The 25,009-nt window shown below is 36.5% G+C and overlaps 1 protein-coding gene across 2 annotated transcripts in view; it reads left to right on the top strand.

Moving 5' to 3' along the window:
* LOC133519966 (elongation of very long chain fatty acids protein 7-like) overlaps positions 1-24,561 on the top strand; it is a 33,235-nt gene extending 8,674 nt beyond the window's left edge. The window contains exons 1-8 of one of the 2 annotated variants that reach the window (XM_061854181.1): positions 2,765-2,947; positions 9,784-9,859; positions 10,873-11,063; positions 11,569-11,649; positions 12,541-12,703; positions 19,348-19,484; positions 20,477-20,659; positions 23,640-24,561. In XM_061854181.1, coding sequence (XP_061710165.1) covers positions 9,811-9,859; positions 10,873-11,063; positions 11,569-11,649; positions 12,541-12,703; positions 19,348-19,484; positions 20,477-20,659; positions 23,640-23,747 — 912 coding nt within the window. In that variant the 5' untranslated portion in view covers positions 2,765-2,947; positions 9,784-9,810 and the 3' untranslated portion in view covers positions 23,748-24,561. Of the gene's footprint in view, positions 1-2,764; positions 2,948-9,783; positions 9,860-10,872; positions 11,064-11,568; positions 11,650-12,540; positions 12,704-19,347; positions 19,485-20,476; positions 20,660-23,639 lie in introns of those variants that run through there. The other variant, XM_061854182.1, reaches the window with a different exon arrangement.
* The last annotated feature ends 448 nt before the right edge of the window (positions 24,562-25,009 follow it).

Here is a 25,009-nt window from a genome sequence, read left to right as displayed (position 1 = left end):
AACGTCACAAAAAACAAATTCAATAAATAATAGGAATTCTGACTCGGCAACCTACAGGTTGGAAAGGAAGAATGTCACGCATTGACGAATTTTATATTTTTTAGTTCTTTGAAGTTATAGCCGAAAAAGAAGTACTGTTATACTGTATACATATGTACACATTCTGTAAAAAAAGGAAAAAAAAAAAACGAAATTAGGAAATTACCTATTTTACTATATGTTTTTCCCGTACACGAATTAATGGTGTTCCGGATATATGGGACAGTGGGAGGTGTTCGAGGAGGCGAAACCAACACGTCACAGCCCTTTGACAGGTTAATGAAAAAGAGCTCCCCCGGGAGCGGTCAGGGTCAAGGACGTGGAGTCGCCACTCCCCGACAGCTCATCACAAGCTGCCCTGCGTTAAATGATTGCAAAGGCACAACCAGTTTGTATTTACGAAGGCTATAGAAACACTTTGCACTGTCTAAATTCCAACTCTATCAAGTTAATTACAATTCATGAAATTGTACGTATTTACATGCACAATGGTTGCTGATAGAGATCATACAAAGATTTCTATATTTAGTGAACAAATTTGTTATTCTTGTTATTTTTGTAATCGTCACCATTGCTCGATGTTTCGTTAAAAAAAAACTTTGGACGTCAAGGACCTGAACCGATACCAATACTTGTTCAAAATCCGGCATCTGGACGAATGATGTGCGTCACAAAATAAGCGGCAGAAACTGGTTTCCAGAAAATATTCCATTAGTTACTTATAAAAGAAACTACTGTTATGGCAAAAATAAAATGGCTTATTAAATAAATAAAATGGGACTTATTTAACCTCTGAGAGCATTTAATGCATGGAAAAGATAGTAATAGTTTTTTTACGGTTTACTGTATATGTTCTCAAAATAAATATGTTGTTTAAAAAAATACGCTACCCAAAAATTTATCCATACACCGTTCGTTGTTCTACAATTTTTTCAAAAATAGCAATAATTAAGTATATATTACCTTAGTATCAAAGACATTAAATATCTCGCGAGTATCATTAATAACAAATCAACATGTAGTCAAGATATCATTACTCGAATCGCAATAGCCAAACAAGCTTTCAACAATAAAAAACATATACTTATTTACATCAAAAAGGTCTACAAATACTAAGAAACATTTTATTAAATCCTACATCTGGAGTATCGCCTTACACGCCTGCGAAACGTGGACACTGACACAAAGAGATAAAGAAAGATTGGAAAGCTTCAAAATGTAGTGTTGGCAGGGAATAGAAGGGATTAGTTGGAAAAAATATCAAATATGAGAGTTCTAGATAGGATTAAAGAGAAAAGAAAAATAATAAAGGCAATAGAAAATAGAAGAGGGGTACTAATTGGACATCTGCTACGACACGATCTGTTCCTTAAAAACATAATAGAAGGTAAAATAGAGGGAAAGAGAAAAAGAGGAAGACCGAGAAGAAAATATTTCAACCAAATAAAAGGTTCAGGTCGTGTCATACCAGAAGGTTAAGGAGTTGGCAGAGGACCGGACGAGTTGAAGATTGCTCCACCGACAAGAACACAGCTCTTAAATATGAAGAAGAGAAGAAGATCAAAGACAGGTCACTACTATAAAACCAAGTCCCCCTCCGCGTCTGTCTGTCCGTATGTTCGTGATAAACTCAAAAACTACTGAACGTATTTTCATGCGGCTTTCCTTTATCAATGGAGTTATTCTTGATGAAAGTTTAGGTGTATAATTTGTTAAGGTTAACCCGTGCGAAGGGGCGGGCCGCGGGTCGCTAGTAATAAATAAAATATAAAATAGTTGTTTTGGCAGTAAGGCAATACGAGTATACAAAATGTTAATGTTGGGGTCTTTGATTAAGTATAAAAAAACTTGTGTAAGAAGACTTCCATAGCGTTATATGTAGTTATAGATCTGATTAATTTAAACACCTGAAATAATGTCTGCTTTATAATTTATATCAATTAATCACGCGTAATTAAAATGATATTCACATATAATATTAATATTACAACATGTGAATGCGCGTGTGTATGTGTGAAATAAATAAAATAAATAGATTACTTTTACCTACCCAATGAACTGCAAAAAAAGTATGGAGATTGAGCTGAGTTCTGAGATGGAATTTGGAGCAGCCAAGGTATGCATTTATTCTAGAAACGTCTTATAAATCAGCTTTTAATTATATATCTAATTTGGACAAAACGTTTACATTAATTACGTAATTATTTACGGTATGTAGGCTCATGTTGAATCAATATTGTAATTATTAAATAATTAGGCAAGTAATTGTTTTGGCTTAAACTTGCGTCCTAATATACTCCTAATATTGCTTTATAACGCCAATGTTCATTTGAGGTGCCAAATATTGTTGCATTTGCTTCCATTGGAGGAGGAGGGCGCTCTTCAACGAACTGGATAAATATTTCGTAAGTTATTTTAATATTTTTTATTCAATGCTTTTGTATATACCTATACATGGTGGGCGGTGGGCCCTGTAAAACGATCAAAAATTTATACGGTAAATTATTACGCCAACTAGTTGTATGGTAATGTGTGTTAAATAATCCGGCAATGTTGATTTCAAGGTACAAACAAAGCCAAAAAGTTCGAAGTCCTAGCAAAAACTTACAAGTCGGTTTGAGGTGATCTAAGTGATCTTTTAGATATTTGGCAGCAAATATTTAAATAAAAATGTGAGTGACGTAGTGATGACGCAGAGCAGTGGGTTGCCAGCACCGGCGCTGCGCTCGCGCCGCCAGTCGCCTGCCGGGCTCGCCGACGGCACCACAGCCCTGCATCCACCTGCACGGTGATACGCGAAAGTCGATACGTTATTATTTGTATTCACGAGGTGCATTAAACAAGCACACTCCAGTGTAAAGGATAGCCGTATACTTTTTCCGTTCGTCGGGCCTCCGAATAACTGCACGTACGTACCAAAATGAGAACATTACCATTTTGTTTTTATTCTGCAATTAGTAAGTTTTATTAAAAGCGGGTAGTACTTACGCAAGTTGAAGCTAATGTTGTCATTACTTTTTGGTGTCACGACGTTCAATTAATCTACCCTTTATCCTTAGGGAACGCACACCGTATTAAATTTATACTGCTATGTATTAATTTGTTATGAGGTTCCTAATAAATTATTAACAAATTTCGTTAAAAAAGGAAATTAACTTTGTTTATAAACATTTAGTAGACTTCATTGATAATATTATGGTCACTAAACCTTAGTGCATAAGTCTTTTTGATTATTGACCTAGACACACAATCCGACCATTAGCGCGGCAAGTTTGTTTACAAACTTTGTGGCATGTTGCATACACAGCTAAACTTTCAAAATTAGCTAAATGATTTCATGTTTGTGTGATTTCGTCTGTTACTGCCCGCTGCTATGCAATACTTTAGTGTCGAGGACGCCGCCCCAGTATGTTTCAAAATTGAAATAACGCACTATCCTGACCATGTTACTCAACATTATTGAGAGTTAAATTAAATGTTGAGTTTGTACCGATTATATATTTAAATGTATCATATAATATATACATATTATATACCGGCTTATAACATTGTTACTGACAATATATCCCTCATTTAACATATTTTTATCATTAGGTATATAATTAAGAAATCAATTTGGTAGCATGGCCTAAATAATTGGTGCAATAATAGGTATTAGGTTCTAGACCTATTTAGAGTTTTGTCCTTTTAAGAATAAAAACACGGTAACTTATATCATATCATATCATATATTTATTGCGATCATGTTGGTACAAATAAATACAGGTGAAACTTACAAAATTAAAGCACAACATGAGACCCTGTTAGGATATTGCAAAACTATAACTAAAATCACACACAAAAAAATAAATAAAAGTACATAATCGAATTATTTTTTAAATTTATACAAATCAAAACAATCTAGTATAGAATAAAAACAGTTTTCTATTAAATATTATATGTTCCCAAATTGATTGACTATTGACCCGTTTGTTATCAACTTGAATTTGGTGACATACATTTTCAAAAATATTAACCTTGTGTTAGGTAACATTGAACTTTGGTGTCTCAAGCAAAGCCCTAATAAACGGACGCTCATTCAAACTGGAATGAGAACGACCCTAATTTAAAACTTGACAATTCGGTCTTCTTCAGTTACATAAGAGGTCGGCGTAGGCTTCGCGCGTCAAATTGATATGGCGGCATGTCGTTGTCTTTGCGCAATGTCCCAACCTCGCGCTATTGCCTCCTGCGCAATCAATACACTTTTATCCTTGTGACATAATTACCTAGACTTAATTAGGTGCATCTAAATGGAATTCTGAGCCACCAAGGACTGCACTCCAAAAATCAAAAATCCCAAGGCAATATACACTTGTATAGTTCAATATTATTAAGCCGTGATTGTTGTTTATTGATGATCGTGTGTAATACTCAAGGTCTCGGCTTGTTTTTTGATAATGCCCTCAGTTGGCATATTTATTTAACCTGTCCATCTCTTATTTACGTTATATTGGAAAGACCCAAGTGGCAGCATTGGCAGCCCTTCACATAAAGTCCCTGCCTACGCCTGCGAAACCAATAAAATAATATTAACCGGGTGTTGTTTTTCCAACTGAATTCACGTCGGCTCACCTTTTCTCTTATTGCATTTGCGCTTTAGTAATATAATAAAAGAGTTGTTCTGATCTTGCAGAACATTATTTGTGTTAAATTAAGCACATTTTAATTTTAATTAGTTTTTCTGGTTGCGTTAACGCCTAGGTATTTACTTATTAATAAATCAAGTAAGGAACTTTTTGGATTGTGCGAACACTGTTATAGTTGTGAATAAGGGCGTTTTCTAATTGTATCCTAATCACACCATCGAAGTCCTTTTGCCTGGGCAAGACACGTATCTTGGGTGCAAAGTTTATTCTAGCAAGCTAACGTTGGAGAACATTCCATGGCATGCATAGAATAGTGGGGTGGCCGTCTAAGGCAGTGGGTCAGTGGTTCGGGTAGGGCGCGGGCGGTCTTCTGGCGCAACACCCTTACGTAAAGCGCGGACGGCTGCGCCTGCAGTCCGCACGGGTGAAAGTTGCCGGGCTCCGCGAGATGGGCCTTCCTCACCACATGCTCGCTAGTCCTCCAAGGGTGAACTGTGGACTTTGTGCACTTGTGTCACCGTTCGAATCGAGATCACCTGACCATTACCATCTTATGCAATACTTACCGGTGAATTATAAAAGTCGACCTTGCCGACGTAAGCGCTAGCCGTGATTGTTGTTTATTGATGATCGTGTGTAATACTCAAGGTCTCGGCTTGTTTTTTGATAAACTGGTGCTAGAACCAGTTTTAATAAACCTGGTGATAAATCCTGTCCTTGGTAACATATTCAAACTATTTAAAATCCAAATTATTTAAGAGAATATGAAAACATATAAGTTCTGTCGTCTAGATTGCACATAACTTATAGTTTCTGATTTTTCAGTTATGGAAAATGGTATACTTAATTTGTGATTTGAATAAGTTTCAAGTGTACGAGTGCATTTGCCGCGAAGATCAGGTCAAGGTCCCGCACAATAGGCGATTGCGCAAGCACCGACGGACGGCTAGACCGACTGCTGCGCAGTGCCATCTCGTTATTTTCGGTTAGTGTTAGTAAATGCCCTAACCGCGTAAACCGGCCTGCACTTGCGGTTCAGAGACAATAGAGATGTTGAAACAATTTGATTTTATAACACAATATACTATTTTATAACATTACAAACTATTTGCGTCAATAACGCAAAAACCCTCACTCTTGCGTTGAGCACTCCAGTTTACCATCTCGTTCACCTCGCCTATAATACTGATAATCGCTGTACTATTATATTACATTACCGCTAACATTCATGTTATGCTTCTTATGAACGATTCCTCGAAATAGTCTACCGTGTTTCCCGTAGAATGGTGCATTTTCAGAAAATACTTAGAACTGGAACCTATAAAATGTACTATTTCATCACACTTGCTCAAAAAAGATCTTTTTTCATGCAGGTGTATTGAAGGACAAAGGTCTATATTGTTCCCGTGGGAGTTAAGGATTGTGAAAAAGAAGCTATAAATATATAATTAGCTTATTTTAAAATTATGTCACTAATTCATACTAACCAAGTAGCATAAATTAGTTTTGCTTTTAATATAATGAAATGACGTTTATAATTTAATATTTTTGTATATGTTAAAAAACCGTGGCTGAATGCCGAATAGGTCTGTGCCTTCGATGTCTGTCAAGAAATGACAGTATGGCGAACGAATGTTTGAAACGTCACCGTATTAAAAAAAAATTTGTCTTAAAATTCAGTTTTTTCTTCGCAAGTATGATGAAAAACATTGTGTGTAACTCCGGGGGTAAGAATATTGCAAACTGGGGTCTAAAATTCAATCCAGCCTGCGCGGGTGTCGGGAATTACCACCCTCGTTTCCAAAATTTCACTTACTCCCCTCGTTGCACAATGTGGATACTATATTTTTGACCACAGGACTCAAACAAAATAAATACACACAAAAATGAGTCATCGATTAGAGTATGCTAATAAAACGGAAAACATGCGTTTGGGGGAGGCAGGCTCGTGAAATATATACTCGTAAACAAATCACCAAATGACGGATTAGCATAGACGACACTGCATAGAACTTTGTTTTAAAGTAGCATAATTCCCTCTATAAAAACGTTCCCGAAAATCTGCGCGGAAGTTTTTTGCAAAAAGTGATTTCGGTTATCAACTTGGTGCCTAATAATTTTATTTTCAAAGGATAAACTGGTGAAAAACAATAATTATGGAATATTTAGGTAAAGCAATAATTAACTACGATACTAAAGCAATTTTCCCTTTAACTTGCGTGGCTAACTTTAATTTGCGTGGCTTCGGCTAGTATTTACTCTGTTTATTAGAATCAATTTGAGCTGTAGCCATTTCCTTAGAATCATCGTCTTCCAGGACAGCCGATGCGTCTCATACGAGGAACGTGACAATAGCGCGTCACAAACGTGAGCATTAGTGCAAACGTGCTAATATCACAAGCTACGGCCTCATATTTACTTTCCATTATACCTATCAATCAATTCGTTAGGTGTGAACATGCGAACAATTGCCTCATACGTGGAGATGCTTCTGTATTCTAAACATTTTTGTGGTTTATTAGACCTCATCATACAAACAGCAAAAACGGAAATTCTCATCATTTAAAATGTATGCCGTTCTATTGTTGATATTAAATAATAATTACTTTTGTAAGTTATCTCTATACACAACAATGGTCTAGTTGACGAAATATAATTTGCTAATCTGTCGAACTTTTATAAGCAGGTACCTATTTCTTGAATTTTGTAATTGTATACAGTATTTTTTATACTTACCCTGTATAGCATTTCCAAAATCAAGTTTACTTAAAAGTATGAAAAGCCCTGATTTGGTAACTCTAATTGTTGATTATTATGTTGTGTCTAAAAAAGGATTGTCTGACAAGGGATTATACCTACTTTATGATCACGAATTGGATATTTAACACGTGTTGAATATTATAACAAAATTTAGCTAAATGGATAGAAAATGAGCCATCCATTATAAAAATGTGGAATTTAAAAAGACTGAGATTATAAAAAAATACAAGCAAGTAAGCAGCTCCAAAGTAAAAAAAAAAATACTTTCAAAAAGAAAATAGTACCATTCGATTCCTTTAACTTCATTGAAAAATAAATTGTAGGACAACTATATACATAAACGCAATATTTCCGGGTCAAAATAGCAATTTTCTTGATCTTCCATACATTTAGGACAGACTAATGTAATGTGACGTCACATTACAATATCATTTTGTTAGAGGCGTTTCAATCGTTTTCCATTATTGATTATCTCAGAAATGGAGTTAATTAGAATACCGGTGTCTTTGAGAAAGTTACTTAATTTAAGCTTAGGAATGCACCCTTGAAATTCACGGAAATTAAAAAAAAACAGTGTATTGTATACTAATGAAGTATTTTGAAATAAGTAGTCGTAACATATTTTAATAGTTCAGTTAACGCAAGAAGTATTTTATATTCCGAAATGGATTAGCCTTGTAACCTATTAGATTGCTTAATTAACAATAGCACCTACTTGATGTTTGTAAAATATCTAAACATTTCGCCATTTCTACTTAAGAATTAGGTATATGCAGCTAGAGCGAGCGGGCGAGGTGTTCAATACGATCTACACACATGTTATATATATTACGCGATCTACACATTTGTTCAACATCTTTGTAACTATTCAAGGTAACAACCAGGGATCGGAACCGGTTTTTTGCAAAAACATCGAAATAACCATATATTTCGGTTTATTTTATACTCTAAATGTAGGACTCAGTTGTGTTTTCAGATAACGACTTCGTATTATTAGATTGCCTAATTAGAAATGAAGTAATTAACAAAGAACGAAAAAATACCGTTTTCGTTCCCATACAAAAAATACCGGTTTCCGATCCCTGGTAACAACAGACGGGTCTTATCGCTGCAAGCAAGATGCAAGTTTGATGTGTTCAGAAAACAATTTCAAGGGACTGTAGACCTGAGTAACTATAATAATATGGTTTTAATTTCAACTCGATGCCGCCACGCGTTCCTGAGATAAAGGGTCTTGACTTGACAGACGGACGGACGGACAACAAAGTGATCCTATAAAGGGTTCCGTTTTTTCCTTTTGAAGTACGGAACCCTAAAAACACAATTTCGTAAAAAAATCCGTTACCTATAGTCCGGCGGCGGATTTCTTATGTTACCTATATATTTTACAACCATTTTTTCGCAGTAGTTTAAACAGTTTAACCTCGGCCCTGGCACTACAAGGTATACGAGCGAACAAGTTAAATATTCGTATTTGCAATAGCTTTACGCGAGATCGACGCGACGATGATATTTCCTATTCCGCATCCGTACGTCACGTTTGTTTCTGCGTACTGTATTCTCTTTGCTCTAGCTATTCTAGGCAATCAAATCATCATGGAACTCGTTTTTAACTAGATACTATATAACATAGGTACCAATAATGAAATTGATTAGATACTAAATCTCTTGACGCACCTTTTTGCTCGGTATACCAAAAAAAAAAGATCATATCACGAATATCCTATCGATAACAAGAGTAGATAAGAGATCTACTTGTGTTATTGATAGGATTTTAAGATGCCGACTCATAGTTTAATCACGAAAAACTGTACCCCGAAGGGTAGGATAATCATTATCTACCTTGTATTGGCGATAAGTAGGTACTAGACCGTCTAGACCTGACAGCTATGTAAATATTGCTGTTGTGATAGCAATCTAGATTAAGATGGTGCGTCAACTGTAAATTTTTCCTTCATAAATAGATAGTATACTTATGTATGTTAGCTTTACCGTTTATTTCGTTCGAGTAAATTAACAGTGGAACTATTGAACTTTTCAAAAGCTGTATCTACCGTAGGTAGAAATAACAAATTACAAATTCAGCCCTCTAGCAGCGAATCAACAGTCCAGTTTGAGTTGAGAACCGGCATCTATAAAAATCAATTTGTCACAAAAACTTCAAAGAAATATATAATTTGAGCAGGCGGCCGATACCTGTTCGACCAAATCAATAAATTAGAATAACAATTAATTTGCAAATCAAACAACTCAAATATACTTAACGTAGGTATAGGTATCGCCATTACAGCGTTGTCAGTTGACAACAACAAATTGATAACTTCAATATTTTAATTGGTTCATTTACTTGTTACAGATATCTGCGTCGAACTAGCTTTTCAAAATGACGAGCATCTACAACTGGTACAGAGACCTCTTGGACAACAGGAGTGGTAGGTATTACTTTTGATTATACGCTGGTTTTTGCGTTAATAAATAGATCACACCACGAGTAACGGGTAAACCCGTATGTACATCAGTTAGTTCCTGAATCGATGGATAAATAAACTAATTCTTGAAGCCTTTTGTGTTTCCTTACGTCCGATGGTCCCCCTGTACACCTGACTGTATACAAGCCTGTCGCTTCGAAAACTTTGCGCCAATTGCCAGCCACGCCGGTTGCTCCCAAGGTTTACCAGCAAGAGTTTGCTCAACAAAATTACATAAGTCTTAGAATGTTCCACACTCCAACTTCGCACCGTGGCGGCGTCTTAGCGTAACGAAAACGGAGTTATGTCAATGTTCTAAGCTTCAACACATGTGCCGAACCGGCATTGATCGCAGATCCGCGCTATGACGCACAAACTAATACTTCACTCCGTTATTTATTCTCATTTGAATATTATTTACCTGTCATTCTAACTCTCATAGATTATATATACCTACCTACGGACGTTTGTATTTAGCAACTGTTAGAAAATCAATTAACCTTTCTGTGACTATTTAAAACGAATATACGTTGACGTAGTAATTCTTGTTTACCTAAATGCGGAAAAATCATATCATAATCGCTGCTTGACTTGTCTAGGTAAATAAATGCAGGTCGTCCTTGTTGGTCCAATGGTCAACTAGTGATATTACCTGTAGCGTATTACTTATTGTAATCATGATATATCCACCCATTGTGCTTAAATTGCTGTACGATTGTGTAAATTTCGTGCTTGTAGTTACACAATTAATTAGCGTATGAAATACCTAAAAATTCCACTCAAATTATTTGAGCAGGATCACTGCACTGTTGTAGAAGTGATATAGGTACATATAGAGAAATGGGACGTTCCCACGTTGCGTGACCTGAAACAGTTAATTTATAACAAAGTATATTTGAGGAGGGACGATTTTTTTTATGGAAATGATTATACACCACACCCGCTCAGTTTTAAAGAGAATTATAATTTCGTTCCAGATCCCCGGGTAAAGGATTGGCCGATGACGTCGTCGCCGTGGCCCACGGTCGCGATATGTCTGGGCTATGCTTACTTCTCCAAGTCCCTCGGGCCCAGGCTCATGGCTAACAGGAAACCCTTCGAGCTGAGAGGCGTCCTCATAGTATATAACCTATTCCAAACCCTCTTCAGTGCCTGGATATTCTATGAGGTAAATACCCAAAGTTAATTACGTACTAGATCGATTAGCATTCTGCCACAATACATTTCCGCTTCGACAAGCATGCTGCCTTCACGGATGGAAATGGGTTAACTGTTATGACGTATTGTGAGATAATTAACCTCGCAGACGGAAAACATTGACGTAAATGTAATTAAGTAATATTCAAACCAATTTAGTTCTCCATGTTGATTTTTACCGGATTCGTGATAGATTCTGCATCAAAATGTCGATCATTCACTTGTTACCTACCACAATAATCGCTTCTAGGAAGTTTACATTGTATGTCGATTTGATATTTGCATATGTACCTACATAACATGTAAACTGTCAAATAATTAATACAAAACATACCACATGTATACAAAAATCGCTGTATTAAGTAAAGAAAGTAAACTTTTTTGGGTGCCTACTGTACGATATATCGTCGAATTGTCACTCAAGATATATATCTAAATCAAAAATAGTCTCGTGAAGAAAGCATTTTTTATTGCAGTACCTAATGAGCGGCTGGTGGGGTGAATACAACTTCAGTTGTCAACTCGTCGACTACTCGCGGAGCCCGACAGCAATGAGGGTTTGTATTTGATACATGTTATGACTCGTCCTAGTACTAGGACGACACTCGTTAAATCTCATCATCTAATGCTTAACAAGTTCAATAATACACATATGCACCATTCAATGATTTATTATAACTCAAGAAAGGTTATAGGCGTTCCAAAATTGAAGCGCTTACCTTGTGACAAATTGTACAAGTTGCCTTTAGTCGCATCTGGGCAAGTGAGAGATGTGCACGTGCTAACGAGCTCCCGCTCACCGAAAGAGAAATAGACAAGCAAACAACAAAGATGAATGGTATGCGAAAACGGATAAAAAATAACAGATTTTTCTTAGATATGGAAATAAATATGAAAGGATTTTTCGTGCTCCTTATATATGAGTATAACCTGTCTATAGTTATATAATATCATTGGTAGTATCTTATAGTCATGTTCGAAGTCATGCTCAAATGCATCAATATAAAAGCCTAGAGTCCCAGGGGAAAACAAATGAATGCAATTTTACATTTTACATAAATGGTAAAACGAAAAATTGTTAATAAAATACATGTGGGAACCTTCCTCATGTTTAAATTGTACTTAATTTAAGTGTATTATATTACACGGACATACGAAACCTGATAGAGTTGGGATTTAACAGATAAATTTGACCATACGATTTTCTGCTATATACTTATACTATTTATACGTAATGTCGGTGGAAATAAGAGTCCTTATTACTAGTTTTAAGGTAGAAAATCATATAATTTTGTAATTTAAATATATCTGTGGTTTATGTCCCATAAGATTTATGCGGTAAAGTTTATCTTCCAAATAATGTAATATTCATAAATTACAATTTTAAATCTAAAAAGCTTGTTTCAAGGTTTAGTATCGTTGACATTAAAGTGTGACGTGTGTTGTAGATGGCGGCCACGTGCTGGTGGTACTACTTCAGCAAGTTCACAGAGTTCTTCGACACGCTGTTCTTCATTCTGCGCAAGAAGAACGAGCAGGCGTCCACGCTACATGTGATACACCACGGCATCATGCCCTTCTCCGTGTGGATGGGCCTTAAATTCGCGCCAGGTAAATAAAACTAGAGATGCACAAAACGCTTCACTGAGTTGAAAAGATTGATTCATATCTTTCGCTCGCGGTGATATATATCACACATTTCGCTCAGTGGATCTGTAGACGATATTGTTCACAAGTAGAGAGAAATGTCAATCAATCAGATACTCTTAACCAAAAGTGCGACCAAGATGGCGAACCACGCAATACGATCCCTGTTTTTCCCGACACCCTCCGAACTCTTCCGAACCACTCCGAAACATATTCGCATCGTCTCATTCGATCACTCGCTCGTCACGCTCGGCCGGCTCATTCGAATCATAAGTGGTCAAGAGCGAGCAAGGAACAATGAGATAGTTGAGTTTCTGAGCGAGTTAAATCATTAGTGTGTGAGTTCAATCAAAAGATGTAGTTAATTTAAATCACTCACTCGAGAACGACATATGTCTAAATAAAACAACATACTTCATGTTTTGCCCTGTAGGGTAAAGTCCATTGAGAAATCATGAGCAAATATACATTAACACCTATCCGCCGCTGTACAATCGAAGTTACGTTCTCATTTTAAAAAGATATTCTAAAATTACATTAAATGTGACATTAACATTTAAAATGCCCTGTTCACATCTATTGCAGTAGCATTCCAGTCCAGTGATCGAATCCAGCACTTAACTGGATCGAATCATTTACATTAATTCCAATCATTTTCATTATCCAATGAATGGATTGAAGGTCTACAATATTCCAGTGGTGCTGGATTGGGCGAGCTGGAATCAAAAGTAGACCATCATTCCAGTCACTGGATTGGAATGATTATATTCCAGTGCCAGTTCACATTATTCCAGTAGCATTCCAGCGCTGGATTCTATCACTGGAATACTACTGGAATAGATGTGAAGCGGGTATAACATATATCTATGTCCGTTTCCAGTTTTCATTATTAGAAACTGTAAAAAAAAAGAGTAGAAGTTTTATGTTCATGTTTGAGTTACGTAGGGGTCATAATCATAATCTTTTATTGTATAATTTTATAAATTACATGTCAATAATTTACGAAAAAATATTAATAAAAATGAATAATATAACAATCATTAATATAAATATATATACTCTGGGTATAACTTACAGTTTTAGCTTTAATTTTTTTTTAATTTACATACTAAACAAACTTCTACTCGCTATATTTATAGGGTTCGTTTTTTGCTATTGTGGCTACGGAACCCTAAAAACTCGTACTTACTCTCTCTGACTTAATTACTCTCGTGTAAAGAAATGATTATCCTTGCATGGGACCATTGCAAGGATAACCTTAGTGCAATTAATTACTGTAAAAACTGCATCATCGATAATACCGTCTAAAAACATAATGTTCATCCTATCTTTTTTTTTGTTACTTTTGACTGTTCCGGAACTTGTTTATTTATAATTAAACCTTGAAAATGTAATTTTACCTACTTGGCGGTTTCTATTTAACGAAAATTTCACGCGTCGAATGATGATCCCTAATGAAAGTTCCTGCAAGTCGCTTTTGGATAAGCTTAATTTTTTTTTAATATTTAAAAACTAATTGAAGAAATATATTTAGTTCATTTCTAAATAATGTCCTATAAGTTCTTCCAATAAATGTCTACAAACATTTTACGTGCGCGCGGTATAGGACCTATGTAACTTCGGTGCTAATACAAAGTTACGGTACCACCAAGCTGATCTGATTCTGGTGACCGTGGGCAGTGGGCATAGAAAGTCTCTAATAAATTAACAAATTTATCGCTATTGGGATCGCCAAATGTCTTGACCAGTTGTAGATGACTGTCTGAAGAGACTTTAACATATTCTAAACTACACTTGAGCTACGCTATACGTATCGTTTCTATCGTTGACATTTTGTCATTGAGGATTTCGTTTTTGTTCTTCGTCAACAAATAAATTCGAATTAGGAATTGTATTGTCAAAGCATGGGGGAGCAGATTGCAAATTAATAAAAAAAAATGGCTGTGACATAATCGGATAGACACACAGACGGACATGACGAATCTATAAGGGTTCCGTTTTTTGCCATTTGGCTACGGAACCCTAAAAACAATGCTAGTTGAGCACATAGTTGTAAAAAGCAATGAGGTTAGCGAAACATCGCTCTGATACTGGGAAAATTTACCATTTTCAATTAATATTGATAAGATAAATGATTATTTATAACATAATGTAAAATTGTACTGTGGTGACAGCTGGCATTCAAAAGTAGCTAGAATGTTAAACATTATGGTAACTAACAACTTATCGCGAGGAACGGGGTGGATTGATGTTTTAATATGTTTGCAACAAGTTTCAACAAATTCGTTCTGCTGTTTTCTGGATAATTTTTCCATTTATACGTAGGTCACTTGATAAGTTTTGCAATAGACAAATATAAAACAATGAGGTGGCCTATCGCATATATTTTATAAATAGTTTAATATTGCAGAGGCCGGGAAAGGGCAATTCGTGGATGAGTCTCGATTTTGTCGGACGACGCGAAGCGGAGTCCGACAAAGACGAATCCACGAATTGCTGTTCCTGCCGAGGCATATATATAGTGCTTCTCTCCAAACATGCGAGGAAATCAGGTAAAACAATCATAATTTAAACATGAACCAGCACTCAAATCGAACCTTCACTCCAAAATTGCAAAAACAATATCCCTCTTTTAATTACTTTTTTAAAGTTCAAGGCACAACTATTCTGCCATTGTGCAATATAAGCTGTATTTGCACGCATGAGATCATTAAAAAAATATAAAAGTTACATAGTCTTTGATTTTATTAAGCAGTATTCGCACGATCATACACGTCGTCGGTCTTACACGACTCTATCCTATAGCTTGTAATGATGCTTACCGGGTCGTGTAGACGCAGCCCGCGGCTATATTAATTGGCTGTATGCGTTTTTCTTAGTGGATACATGTTTTTAAAAAGTAAAAAAACAATACAGTAATAACTTTCCCGTCCGCTAAAACACGACAATAATGGTTTGTTTTTTTTTTAAATTTGAGTTTGACCATAACGAAGAACGTCCCGTACTATTTTTGCTACAATAAGGTGAACATTTCCGAGCATATTGGAGAAAACTATATTTCCATTGACAATGTTTGGCCGGAAAACATTTACTTCATTTTTAAATTTACTTATAAAAAAAATATTATAACTGAAAACGTCGGCTTGGGCTAAGAACGATTTACGCATATTTTATACAACATTTTCATTCCATACAACGTTAAGATTTTTTAATAAGTAAATTTATAAAGAAAGTAAAACTTTTCCGGCCATTCATTGTCTATGGTTATATAGTTTAAAAAAGTATGTGACAGGCCACCTCTTTGTTTCACATTTGTCTATTGTAAAACTTATCTAGTGACCTATGTATTAGTGAGATGATATATTTACTTTGTTCCCTGATCGTTATAGATCCTCTTTCGAGTAAAATACAAGAACACACATTATCCAATACACTTTCAATAACTAATGAGAGCAAACAATTGTGATAAGATTGCATGTCTAGATTAATTTGTATGCAACAAGAAACATCTAAACGTTTCCGACGAATTGTTTCAGTCGAAGGCCGAATGTAAGACTGATGCATCAGCACTTTCTAAAACGATGTGACGTGAGTCATCGTACTTACTGGTGATTAATCGCCATTCGATGAATTAAGCAGGCGACGCAACTCGGCCGTCGCTGAGCTCTCGCGGTCATGGTTAATTTCGTTATACAACCGTTTTGTTGCTGAAACTTGGCTGTCAGGGCTCGTGATAATCATAACAGTCAGAAGGTTAGGTTAAGAAAACAAGCTAAAAATAATCACAATAGCAAGCAAAAACACAATAAGACAACATAAAAACTTAATTAAGTAATTGTTAATTTATTACCGCCAATACAATAACTAATTTGTTCTTCATTTTCGTATTATTTGTTATGTATTTTTTAACGCGCATATTAAGATATTTTATTTATTTTGCGCTAATTAGGTAATGCGATTGTCAAAATAGAAATGAAAATATTGTAAAAATTACGGACACCGCACATTGGCACTCCCATACTCATTATTATGACACCGCAACCGCTTATTTTAGTTCATGTTTACGAGCTGTACTCGTGTGTACTTTGAGTTCTAGGTGTAAACAATCGTAAGATGTATACAATAGTGTAGGCCGCCACTGTGCTGCGCGGCTCGCGGTGGTGTAATATTTAACAAAGTACAAAAGCACCTACCTATATGGTGACCACATAGCGCTTTATTATGCTGAGTATTTAGGCTTAATTCAGATATTTCAAATAATATTAGCTTGGGGGATAATAGGGCTAACCCTATCCAAGCAGCTAACTGCGCGGTGCTGTTTTTCACGCGACTGTTTCGCCTGTATCACTTTTGCCTATTTATGTTTCTGTCGATTGTCCTAATTCAGGCATTAGGTATTTAACTTCTTTTTTATTATTTAAAAAAAATAATTACTAAAATTTCTTAATTTAACCAGGAATAATTCAGATTGATATAGTCCCGTCCCATCAGCTAGTTAGCAACTGCTTCATTATAGGATCGTTTTCCGAAATGTTTTTTTCCACTACTCATAACCTTCTACGGAGTATTTTTACAAAAGTAAATATAAACCCGGAATTGCCATTTTACTGTACCGTTAGCTAAAGTTACTTTTATGGATTGAATTGGACAAACAATGAATTATTACCACTGTGTTACTCTTTCGTTCAATTAGCAGAGTCGACGTGACAATGTAGAATCTAAGATAACGTCATATTGAATAATAAACATGATCAATATTTTTGCTAAAACCAGACGCATTGACAAATATGATTACCTATGTTATTTTTTATTAACTTCGCATTTGAATTTTGACACAATGTCATAGACTTAGATAGTATTAGATACATAGACTTGCCATAGATTAGGCTGAAATGAAATGAAAAAGAAAAAAATGTCATAACTACATTATCTTAACACAATGTAGTCAAGGTTTCCTTGTGATTCAATACCTACTTTATCTTTTTAAACACCATTAAACGAACTAGCATTGTTTTTGTGACACTGAACTCTGAATTAGACAAGTCACCGTTTGACGCAATGACTTAAGTTCTATGACACGTGAACTATTCAAATTAAGCTGGTACGCAAATCTCTGTTTACTGATGAACTCACTAGGAGTCGAATAGTTGTATGTTGTATGTTTTATACAAATATGGCGGCAAGGCACTTGCATACAGAGGTACTTCTCATTTCTTTATTATTGGTAGGTATATATGCCACTTTAGTGCTATAATATGGAGGTCTAAAGTGGAACATGTACGAAACTATAACCACAATGATCTTATTAGTTTTGTGGATAATATCACCGATGTAGTGTCTCACGGCTGGCAGTTTATACTTACATGTAGAAAAAGGAACCTTATTGAGAAGTTTTACTTTATATATTGAAGTGACTTAAATGCCTTTCCTTTGTACAAAATGTTCAGTTTAATCGTAATTATAATTATGCAATGGTGACTGTAACAAGGCAAGAAGACGCCTGAACGCTCTACTAACTAAGAAGTCGAATTGTTTTATCTTATGTAATGGATTCCCTTTCAACTGGATCCCCATTTATTTATACAAATGTTCTTGCGAATATTTGGCTTATTTGTAAAATTGGTTTAAGTTATTATTGAACGCTTACCGCGAGCTACTTCGTTTGTTCGTTCGTTTTCTTGCCTCATCGAAATAACGAAATTTGGATTTTTACTGTTTGGTTGACATGCACGGTAAGTTATTTTCGGAAACACAATAACGTACATTTTTTTTGGAAACAAAGAGGAACTTGCTTTACAGTAGTATAATTAGGGTTCCGTACCCAAAGGGTCAAACGGGACCCTATTACTGAGACTTCGCTGTCCGTCCGTCCGTCTGTCACCAGGCTGTATCTCATGAACCGTGATAGACAGTTGAAATTTTCACAGATGATGTATTTCTGTTGCCGCTATAACAACAAATACTAAAAACAGAATAAAATAAATATTTAAGGGGGCTCCCATACAACAAACATATTTTTTTGCCGTTTTTAAATAATGGTACGGAACCCTTCGTGCGCGAGTCCGACTCGCACTTGCCCGGTTTTAAATTTATCTACGTCTTGTCGGCGGCGAAAATTATATATTATTTTGATTTATATTGGTTAAATAATTTCGAATTATGTTAAGCCGGTACGTTTGACTCGAATTGTCAGCTGCCAGCGTATTTCAGATCGTCTTGACTCAATGGTGATGGCGTTGCGTAGAGATGTAGCCTTACTCTCTTTTCTATCGCATGTATCACGAGGAGTGCTCCGAGGAATTGTTACAACATTTCCATCTTCACCACCTAGATGGTTGGCAGTCCTCAACTGTGCGTTTCTTCAGAAACAACCTGCTTCGCACAGCTAAACTGAGGAATGATCTGTCGTCTGCGGTATTTCCGGACCGATACGATCTTCAAACCTTTAATTAAGAAAAGAGCGGCAATGTTAAAGGCCGGCAACGCACTTACGACCTCTCGGGTGTTGCGGGTGTCTATGGGCGACGTTAATCGCTCACCATCAGACGATTCGTCTGCGTATATCATAAAAAAAGTAAAGTTTACATGTATTTTATTCTTTTCTACAGGCGGCCACAGCACATTCTTCGCGCTACTCAACACGTTCGTGCATATCGTCATGTACTTCTACTACATGGTGTCAGCCATGGGACCCAAGTACCAGAAGTACATCTGGTGGAAGAAGTACCTCACCGCTTTCCAAATGGTAAGTCATATTGTACATTAACATTGTATCCCCTCTTGATACGACGTTGAGATAGGTATACATAATATGTATGTTTATAGTTAAATCATTTAACGCCTGCGTCAAGCATCGCCTAGCCCTTTAACACGTGTAAAGGTTACTTGCGTCCATGTCACATTTGCATAGGTAACATCACTAACAACCCTGAAGCTTCCACTTGTATGGTATTCACAGATTACCTCCCAATAGACCGTGCATTAAATGATGTACATTAAATCATATAACACTACTCGCGGTATATTAGCCACGAGAATGCGACAGTACAAAATTAAAGCAAAAGGGCGTACGATGCAAAAACTTTACGGCTTGCATCGTATTATTTTATATGTACCTATGTACTCCGTCTAGTGGTAGTTAGTAGTCCGCGATAGGAAAATAACTTGTTTAGAGGAACAGGTTTTGCTTTAATTGTCATATTCATATTAGATCGGCAATAAATATATTTTGTGACTGAATGTAAAAACCGCAGGTCTATTTTTGAATAGATATTAGTTCTGTTGTAGGTATGTTCTTTAATGTGTATGTTTAGGCTTTGAATTTACTTAAGGTTGATAATTTGTCAATCAATTTAAATTATGTTTAAAACCAATCTATTAAATTCGTTTTATGCAACCGTAAACTATTGCAATGTATAATCACGGACAGCTAAATATTTGCCAGGCTAATTTGAGTCTTGTTCTATCAATAATAATAGGGTTTAATATCTTTTGTTATGCTACCTTAGGGGCAATTCGACATGCTAAACTGACAGTATGTGATCTCGGCACGCTTCGTCGTATTTTAGAACCCTCGTAGTTTTGGTTTAGATTATCATATGACTCACGAGATAACTACCTATAGAGAATAGAATTGTTCATATTCGAACCTCTACGAGGCACTCTACCTACTCGTACCACCAACCACCATTATTGAACAATGAGCCCCATTACAACCGATTACGTTATTGTTTGCAGGTCCAGTTCGTGATGATCTTCACTCACCAGCTGCAAGTCCTGTTCCGGCCGTCGTGCCAGTACCCGCACGTGTTCGTCTACTGGATCGCCATGCACGGCTTCCTCTTCCTATTCCTCTTCAGCGACTTCTACAAGGCGAGATACACGCAGAAGGTGCAGAAACGCGCCGATGGACTTTGTATGGTAAGCTTAACATACTTGATAGTTCCCCCTAATCCCAAAGGCTCATTTAGACTTAATCGATCTATTGAATTGATTACTGACTTGCCTGCTCTAGTGTTCTCGCTTCATTTATCTCTGCTTGATTCCTGGAAACGTGCTTGCCAGTTTTTCTGTCACGTGTCCGAATTGATGAATCATCAAAGCTCAGTCACCTAGCAGCCCCCATGAGATGCTCTTGATAGTTGATTGAGGGCCAATGGCACCAACCACAGTTAATATACTGACCAACGTCTCGCAGCAGAGATCTGTGAAACTTCCCATACAATAAATAAAATAAAATAATAAAAATCTCTGATCCGGCCCAGTCCCATACACCTGCATAAGCTATTTTGGTTTTTAAATGTATTGTTATCTAAAAAGATTACTTCAAATCCAATTTACCTGTTACCTCCCTCAAAAGTCATATGTAGTAATGGCAGTAAACTACTACTTTGTGTCTGTACTTGCGTAACCAATTTAACCAATACGTTTAACGATTTTAGAATCCTTTACTTCAATGTTTTTAATATACATTCTTGTAGTATTGCATAAGTAGTAGGTAACTATTGTGTTAATATGTCGAATGTTGTTGACTTCTTTATTTTGTATATTTCCTAGTATTAGGTACACTGCCGTTGAAGGCTACATTTTGGCCATTAAGTTCAAACGACATTTAGTAGTAGGTAGTAGTTTTGTAAAAGTGTAAAGACTTGCACGGAATACCGTCTTGCGAAATGGCTTAATGCCTCAAGGCCGCGACTGCCCGGAGATACTACTTTCGGACGCAATTCGATGTATGTCATGTTAAACGAAGTTTGTTAATGTTACGCCCTGTTGCAACACGCCGTTGAACTTAGTCTGCATCTTTCATGTTCGTCTTGTCTCTAACCTAACTTGCTTAACAAACACTTGACAACAAGAAAACTAACCTAACAAAAACTTGACACCAAACTACTTAAATCAGCATGGCATAATGTGTGTGATGCATGACTTAGTGTCGGTTGCACCAAGCCGTCTGTCACCGTCAAAGCGTTCGTTTGCTGTGTGGAACGTTTCATAGATAACTGCTGAGTGACGTTGGTCAGTCCGCTAATTATGGTTGGTGAAACTGGCCTTCATTGAAGTTGCAAGATGAACTGACAGAACTGGGCTGGATACTGTGCAGACTGCAGAATCAGGGGTAGTGACAATCGTTATCCATAAACGCCAATCGGAATCGGAACTAAGTTAGAAGGGGTGGTTAATTGTTATTTTTGTATAGAATTAGAGTCTGTTAAATTAAAGGGATGTATATTACCAAGTGCGTACAGAAGTTACATCGGTACGCAAGTCCGACTTGTGCTTATGAGAGATTAAAATCAATGATAGTCTTTTTTATTAATCTTTAATTGCGAAAGGACTTACACTGGGCAGGAAGTGATTACAGGGCGATTTTTTCTCGTTTGATTGTTTACTTTGTTCATTATCTAAGTGACTGTGAAGCGAACTAAAAGCGTGGGAGAAACGTCAGGGTTAGTTATTCCATAGTAATTATAATTTCATTCCATAGTACGAGGAAATTAAAAGGATCACGCGTGTCTCTACACGTGTCTGCAGTTTTTATTTTAATTTGTATGTCTACGGGAATAGGTTTAGCTTTAATAGAGATAATTCTTCTCTCACTGTGACAATCACACAGAGGCGCGATTATTTTTATTGAAGTACTTTTACATCGTTTCCACGTACGGAGATAATTCATTTATCGATTTACGTTAATTTACTACTAAAGGCTATTGTGTAGAATAAGATTGATGTGAAATGACAATTAGTATCGTATTAATTACGTACTAGCTTTTGACCGTGTGTGTGGAATGATAATTTACGTGATAATAACTATCTTATTTTTTTTTCGGGACTCAAACTATAGTCCGCGCACGAAGTCGGTGCAAGGATGAGGAATGTAAGGAATGTCGGACGTCATAACCGTGTGTTGTGATTTTCTCGATATTACGTTATCGATAATAAGCAACTTGTTTGCCGCCGCGTGCAAGTTAAATAGTTAATTTTGAAACTAATGATTAATGTGTTTTTGGTAAAATACACTTTTTTTGTAAATTGTATAATGAAGTGAAAATATTTTAAACACTTTTTATCAGGAAAATATTAGCCCATAGATAAATACCTTAAAACTAGAATACGTTTAAAACGTTACTTTAACGTTACGTGAAGTTACTGACTGCCAATAAAGCTAAGCACTCCACGGTCCATAACGGTCGAGCAGATGGCATCGCATTCTCACGCCGGTAACTACCCGACAAAACAAAAATATATAAACACGCAAAAAAGTCTGCTAGCGGCGTATTGCATAACAATACGACTGTCATGGCAATTACAAAAACGTGCACATCGCACCATCAGTAAATTTTACTATTAAAGTTAGAGTACTCAATTATTAAAAAAAATATTTAACAATTACATAATTATAGGTATAACGTCCTCAGAAAACATCTAGATTTGGGCGAATGTAGCTACAAACAAATTTACACTAGCAGATTTAATCAACAACTCGATAAACATGCATTCGTATCATTGCCGACACTGGTTTCGGGCGAGTGTGGGGTGCGATGCGACGTACGGGCGCACATCTTCCCACTTCCTCGACCCCCGAATGCACGGAATTGATGCGCAATGATTGACTATATTTTTATACCAAGTTTCATCTATATCGGTTCAGTAATCTTAAGCGTGAAGAAGTAACAGACATACGTAACAGAAACGGGTAAACGACGGGTTTTGGGTAATGCTAGCGAAGAAAACAGACAGCATGTTTGTGTCTGCCTATGCTTCAGAAACAACCATTTGCCTCCCCACTCATTTGATTCTGGTAGCTGTAGCTACCAGCTGTCACCCCTAGTCATAACTAGAGTTCAATAAAATGGTAGTCGAACAGGCGTGGCGTTTGTCATGATTCCGTTTGTTGCAGGCGGTGGACGTGGACGCGACGCGCGGCTACAAGGAGGGCGCGGCGGTGCCGAGCGCGTACGCGTCGTCGGCCGCCGACGCCTTCGTGCGGCGGCGGCCCGTCTCGTAGTGCCGGCTGCTGCGGACATGTTACACGAAACTTTCTTAATGCACAAACTCACCGCAACTCGAATGCCTTGTAATTTCTCTAAGTACAGAACTATATTCCGAATATATTTTATGAATTGTTATCGATTCGGCGAGAACTAGGATGTCTAATGAGGTGTGGTCTGTAATTTTTTAGTCACAATTGTAGATCCTACTTTAATTTCTTCGCGATATCGTGGACGGGCATTGTGTATTTTGTCGTAACTGTAAATAATAATGTTTTTGTAACGTTCGGGTCTCGGCTTACGTTTTGAGGAGGGTAGTGGATCGTTTGTAAATATTACTTTATCGCTTAGGTAGTCCATAATGCGAATAACTGAAATGTACGTTACCATAAAATTCTGTAAGGTGTCCAGTGTCCATATTATTTCGGCATTTTCCTAAATGAAATGTATTTTCGTAGTTTCTTTCACGTATATGATGTCTACTGTTAATACCAAAAAATGAACAAGTATATTTATGAATCGACACAATGTGTCGGGTCTGTGTGAATACTGTATAGATTGCATTTAAGTTGTGACATTAATATGTACTTGTTCGCGAGTACGGGAGCAGCGGCGGCAGGGGCCGCTGGTAGGTTATGTAGATGTGTGCGCGGGCGACGATTCGCCGACTAAACTTAATTATTATTTTGTATCATGTTTTGGTGTATTAATGCTTTGAATGTTGTGCAATGTGAAGTGCCGGTTGCTTGTCGCGACAGATATGCTCAAATAATACTGCGTATTCACTGTTTTGCTATTCTATTTATTATTTTAATAAAGAAGTTTACAGTATTTTTCTCGTGTTTCATCTAATACCCCTACCACACTAGCTATAGGTATCGGCATCAGAGTTGGAAGTAATGCACACGACGAAATGACACCTAATGACAGCGATATTTTACAATTATTCTTCTTTCTTACCGATAGTAAGTTAAATAACAGAATGCGAAATTAATCAACAATTTATTCTTTATGTAATTGTGTGTGTAATCATTCATATCAATATTATGAGGTAGATGTGGATGGAGCAGTATGTATTAGTCGCAATGAAGCATCCATTTTATCAAATTTTCCCGATACAAATGTACCTATACTAAGTAGTCCTAGTAAGGACTCATCACCACCATCACTCAGGATTGGTGATGGCAAAACCAAATAGTAAAGATACAAAAAGATCGATAACTACTTTAATAGTTGTTGGCCAACCGACTAACTACCGAGCCTCGGGACCGTCGGGCGC

The sequence above is a fragment of the Cydia pomonella genome, chromosome 7, assembly GCF_033807575.1.
Source record: "Cydia pomonella isolate Wapato2018A chromosome 7, ilCydPomo1, whole genome shotgun sequence".
Classification (NCBI taxonomy): Eukaryota; Metazoa; Arthropoda; class Insecta; order Lepidoptera; family Tortricidae; genus Cydia; species Cydia pomonella.
This window is presented reverse-complemented; position numbering and strand designations above follow the sequence as displayed.